General features: G+C 47.5%; 1 protein-coding gene across 1 annotated transcript; it reads right to left on the bottom strand.

Moving 5' to 3' along the window:
- Window positions 1-627: 627 nt before the first annotated feature.
- On the bottom strand, window positions 628-5,266 carry LOC148896110 (macrophage mannose receptor 1-like). The gene is made up of 17 exons (XM_089000973.1): window positions 5,184-5,266; window positions 4,795-4,922; window positions 4,298-4,524; window positions 4,121-4,224; window positions 3,930-4,048; window positions 3,722-3,857; window positions 3,120-3,202; window positions 2,887-3,006; window positions 2,709-2,810; window positions 2,475-2,633; window positions 2,211-2,296; window positions 1,985-2,099; window positions 1,872-1,916; window positions 1,636-1,803; window positions 1,392-1,505; window positions 1,205-1,315; window positions 628-1,135 (listed from the first exon to the last, which is right to left on the bottom strand). The coding sequence occupies exons 3-17, from the start codon at window positions 4,343-4,345 to the stop codon at window positions 1,062-1,064; spliced, it is 1,584 nt and encodes a 527-aa protein (XP_088857099.1). The 5' UTR covers window positions 4,346-4,524; window positions 4,795-4,922; window positions 5,184-5,266; the 3' UTR covers window positions 628-1,061.
- Window positions 5,267-5,581: the final 315 nt, after the last annotated feature.

Here is a 5,581-nt window from a genome sequence, read left to right as displayed (position 1 = left end):
CCGTTGATGCTAATTAACTCACTATTTTAATGTTTATCCTACAATGTTTAAAATGGCGAACTAAATGTATTTATTTCCTTCAATACTTACATTCATTTCTTACCATTATACTTTGACATGATTTTAGTTTTATATTAGGCAGCTGTGTAATCGTGATTCGAGCAGTCAAACGTCACACAATATCCACCCGGCTACAACGTATCGTTAGCTTTGCTGAGCTTGCTCGCCGTCTCGGTTCGCTATTGTAAAGAGCTATCAGCGCAACTAACCGCCAATAAAATAATAAAATACAGTAGTGTGAAAACTCCAATTCACTGACTGGAATTCACCCGAATGCATGAGCAGGCACTCGATTCTGCCCGTGGAAGTTTTGTGAAAATACAACGGGTATGTTTCTCCGAAACGCTTCCAGAGGAGGAGATGCGTCCGCCATTGTTCTTCTTAGCGGCCGCAAGAGGGAGCCAAGGGACAGGGGAGGGCCTTTCCTGCGCATGTTTGGTAATTTCAGAGGAGTGATATTAGTAGTTATCCAAAATACCGGCTGGAGTTTATCAACAGCACCTACGATCGGTTTATTTGCCGATTAATACGCACACCAATGATTCAGACAATGGCTGTTTGACACACATTTATTTGATGAGAAAGGCGGTAGGTACCAAGACTATGGTGCGACATCATCTCCCAAAACAATGCTTAGCTTTGATCAATCTGTCTCCACAAAGATCTCCGTATCAAGGCTAACGGGTAACTTCAGCTTCAAAGACGCACAAATTCTACTGCATATAAGATACAAGATACAAGACAGAGTAAATATGGCATTAGACACACTTCATTGCATGATTAATATTCAGAAACGGCAAAATACAGCATGAGACACACTTCACTGCTTGATTAATATTGAGAAAAATCAAAAGACCGTGGCAGAGACTTCACCAGGTCAAAAATGAGGAATAATACGGCAGAAGACACACTCCATTGCATGATTTACATAAAAATGATTGAGAAAAACCAAAAGACCGTGGCCGAGGCTTCACCAGGTCAAATCATAATTCAATAAGTCTTCAGTTATTCTTGCCATCCGTCCCTCCCAGTTGTGGGTCAGTCTTTTGTCCGAGGAACGTTGACGGTATACGTGCTGAAAATGAAACAGAGATTGTAGCTACATGTACGTATGTGCAACAACGATGGGAACGTCGCATTTTACCTCTTCGCTTGCAGATGTAGCCTCTCTTGTTAGCACAGTTGTCGTTAGTCCAGTAGCCGTCGTTAGTCGCGATGGAAAGACAGTTGTCTTGATCGTAGTCATTTGGGTTCCCTGTAAGTAAAAATCGGTAAGCACTGCGTTTCGTAACATTGTCGGTGAGAACCGATGACAGCACTTTGAAATGCACCTGCACTCCAGTGTTGGTATCCCAAGAGGGAGCCGTCAGTCCACATCCAGTCCTCTCCACGGCGGCGGCCACCCGTCCACAGGGAGATCCCGGTTGGGCTTGACTTAATCTCACCTAACACGGACGGGAATGTCATTTAGGATTCCGCCGGGATATAAAAACATGCAAACTGGGCAGCAGAAAGCAAGACAGTTGAGAATTGAAGCCAGAACTTTCTAGCAGAGACACTAAACGCTGGTTGTACCTTGAATGAAAGCCTGTGCGTAGGGGTCGGTGACGTTGACCAAGTCTCCACCATATTTGCGGCAGTCGTCTTGCGCATCATCCCAGGTCCTCGCCGCCAGGTAACGGATCAGGTAGCAAAAGTCACCAAAGGGATCCTCCATCCACCAGCTGCATTTTTCAGTCCAGCCTGCAACAAAAAGGCTTCTTGACAACCAATTGCTTGGTGGAAGGACGAGCGGTGTTTGCGAAATCCACCTGGTCCTGAAGTTGACAGCTGGATAAGCTGCCCCTGAGCCTTGGCTGCAAGAATGGCACAATTGTGAAATCTCATACAAGACATGCGAAGAAAGGGTGAAGACGCTTTGGACCTTTTTTGCAGATGAAACCATATCTGGCTGTGCAGTCGTGGGAACCGATTTGACCCGAAGCCTTCATGACACCGCAGTTCCCGTTCCTTTCGACATTTTCCCACTGAATAAAACCCTGTGCACCGCAGATGCAATGTCATTGACTTTTAATTGTATGATTATTTGATGACGATTAGGAGTTTTCTGAAATTCTTTCAACAAAACTAACTGGAGGAGTTTCACTTACTTGAGATGTTCCGTCAATGAACCCGTATTTGTTCTTCTCAATGTCATTGAGTCCCACCCACAGAGGTGACGCGTCGCTTACTTTGGCTTCAGAATGAAAAAAAAGATGTTACATTTTGTTCTTGGACTTTTTCTTCCTTTTGCAACTTTGCTGCTGTGAATTGGGAATTTCTGCTCTGCGAGACGAAGGTTGCTCTCATGTAATCTCATCTAATCCAACGATGTACGTTGCAACGAATCCCTGAGTGACAGTCTCGATGCTCACCCTTCAAGAAGTCCACCTCGTTCTGCGTCTGAAAGCTGACGAGGTGACCTTGATCTGCCACGCAATAAGCCTCTGCCTCCTTCCATGATTGTGTCCAACCATCTTGGAATTGGTAGCAAAAATCGCCATTGGGAAGATAGTCGGGGTCGCAGTAGGAAGCTAAGTGGAGAAATATTGATCAGAAAATCTTGAAGCGATCAAGATTGTTGTGGGAGGAGCATCTGTGAGACTCACTTTGCACCGGAGTCTCTTTGGGGTTTTGACTTCCTGTCTTCTCACAAATGTAACCGCGCCTCCAGTCGCAGCCCATGGTTTCCCATTTTCCTTCATCGTTTCCTTTTGGCGTCAACAACAGAGACGTGTTGGCTTTTGTCATTGAATTTGGTCAACGTTTGGTTAACGCGAACGTTACCTGTGAAGATGAATCCGCAGTCCCCTTTCTTTGCAATGTCTTTGGGATATCCGGTTCTGTAGTTTTGGTAGTCAAGGGGGGTTTTGTCCACCCACTGGAATATCCCATCATGGCCCACGTCTGGAACACCAATGACGGTGAAATGTTCAGTATGCGCGATACATTGGCAAAGTCAACTTTTTAAAGCACTATTTATCCAAAAATGGACGGATGGATAAAAGTAAATTGTGTACCTGATAAACCAATCCACATCTCCAAGACATTATTTTCTTGAAATTCACCAAGTCTGCCAGTAATGAAGGATTGTTCATATTGGCTGCAGGAAAAAAAATAGACAGCTTAAAATCAGAACAAATGAGGAGCCTTTTCCAAACCGAGAGCCACAGGGGATGCCGGGGCCCATCGCAGCAGTCTCTGGGCACTAGGCGGGGGACACCAGGAATAGGTCGCCAGCCAATAGCAGGGCACACAGAGACAAACGACCATTTGCTCACACTCGCACCCGGGAATCACTTTCAGCGCTCAATCAGCCTGCCGTGCATGTTTTTCAAATGTGGGAGGAAACCCTAGTGGGCCCGGGGGGGAATGGAGTGGGATTTTAACTCACAGCCTTGCACTGTTAAGTGGCTAAACGCTCGAGGACCGGGCCGTCCACATTCAAAGTGGCCCAGGTTAGATGACTGCCGGAAGCAGACACCCACTAAGTATATCTTGTTGCGTACCAAAAGAAGAGTATGAACAACAACATTTGTTCCGTTCGAAGACCTTCCATACTTTGGAGCGACGAAGCTGAAGAGGATGAAGCCATCTTACCCCCAAAATGCCCAGAGTGTACCTGTTGATGACGAGCAGGTGAGCCCCCTCTTTGGAGCATTCGTCTCTGGCGTCTTTCCACCATAGGAGCTGGTCGATGTTGCTTCGCAGCAAGTAGCAGCTTCCGGAGAATCCCAGCCACCCGTCAGGGCAGATGGCTGAGGCGGGACGTGATGAGTGTGTGTTTCTGGGTTTTTAAAGTGCGGCGGATAAATGACGGCGTCGCTTACCGTCCAGTGGCCGTTTGCATATGTACGGACGCTCGGAACGGCATGGCTGTGACCTCCACTTGCCAAAGCTCTCGGACTGACTGTTGACGACCGTCGTGCAGGAGCCCACTTTGCCCGTGCTGTTCGGAGAAAGAGGAAAGCGGCTCGGACGTATTCGGCTAAGCAGGCATGAGGCAACGAGATCTTCTTACATTGAGGGTTGACCTTCTACCCAGTTGGTGTAGGTGAGCGACATGGCGTCAGACCAGTTCGTCTTGTTCCCCTCTCGGAGCTGACACGACACCTGATTGCATTCCTGGCGGAAAAACAATCCGGCTCTCCATCCACTACCTTGTACAACTGCCACGGTTGCTAGCCGTTTGTCTTACCAGATTGGAGAGTCCGATCCAGGTGTCATTCCAGAGAGGATTGAACATTTTGGTCACGTACCAATCCTCCAGACCAGAGGCGATGGAGACGAGGTCACCGCCCTCGAGGATGCAGTCATCACGGGCCGCGGACCAGCTCTTTGGGGTTTCCCACTTCAGCTTGTAGCAGTGGGAGCTGTACTCGTTCCATCCATTGCTCAGATCACACCGTTGCGGCGTTGAATTGGCTGAGGGAAAACATTGCGGGTTGTGTGCGGCTAACCGGTGGCGGTTGAGTAGCCAGAAAGGCCTTTTGATGCTACAACAAAAAGCACTGGGCTACTTTTCCAACCGTCATGATCAAATTTGGTCTTGAAAATCAGTCATGCTAATCAAAGGAAGATTTTACAGTAAAATGGAGAATAGGGAGAGGCCTGTCCTCTGAATGGTCGCTGAGGATTGTCACGCCGCAGCTGGATTGCAACAAAATGCAAAAAAACAATGGCGGATGGACTCACGGTTGGTGCGCTCGCAGATGAAATATGACCACTCGGAGCAGTCATAATCATACAAGTTATCAGAATCAGAGCCTCTTAGTTGACCACAATTCTGATTGAAGTTGTCAGGCTTGTCTTTCCCCCATTTCCTGATGAAAAAGAAAACACTTTTTTCAAGTCTGATTGTATTTTTCATTCGATGTCTGCTGTGAAGAAGTGCTTTGCAGCCAATCGCCTCATGGCAGGTGCTACCCAATCACTGGTCCACCCGCCTTCCCCGATTTTGGACTGTTGCAGGTGGTCCCGGTCCCCATGAGCCGCGAAAAACGAGGGAGGATTGTATTGCTCCACTCAAGCATCCAGGCAGACATGGCAAGCTTGCAATGATGTTACGGAAGGAAATGACATACGCTATTTGGGGGTTTAAAAGACTGCCGTCCAGCCAAAGCCATGTGCCCTCGGTGATTTCATCTGTCAGGCCAACCCAGTGATGTTTTTTTCCGATTTCAGTCTTCAGCCACTCCTACAAGATATGGTACATGAACATAAATACACAACATACGACTGAGCGGCAGAGGTGATGAAGCCACTGGCAATTTGTGAACTTGTGCTCCAATAAAATCAAAGTATTTGGCGGGAAAAAAAATCTGGTGAAATGACGAAACAATGCATGGTCCATCGATGACAAGGTGATGCAACTGTGCTTCTTTGAAGGTGGGGGGGAGCAGCGGAGTGCTCCCCCCCACCTTGGAGCAGGGACCTCCTATCAGAGCAGAGGTCTGGCACTGCCACCTGTCCATTAGGGAGA

The sequence above is a fragment of the Hippocampus bargibanti genome, linkage group LG07 (assembly GCF_051943395.1).
Source record: "Hippocampus bargibanti isolate YZ-2025 linkage group LG07, ASM5194339v1, whole genome shotgun sequence".
Classification (NCBI taxonomy): Eukaryota; Metazoa; Chordata; class Actinopteri; order Syngnathiformes; family Syngnathidae; genus Hippocampus; species Hippocampus bargibanti.
This window is presented reverse-complemented; position numbering and strand designations above follow the sequence as displayed.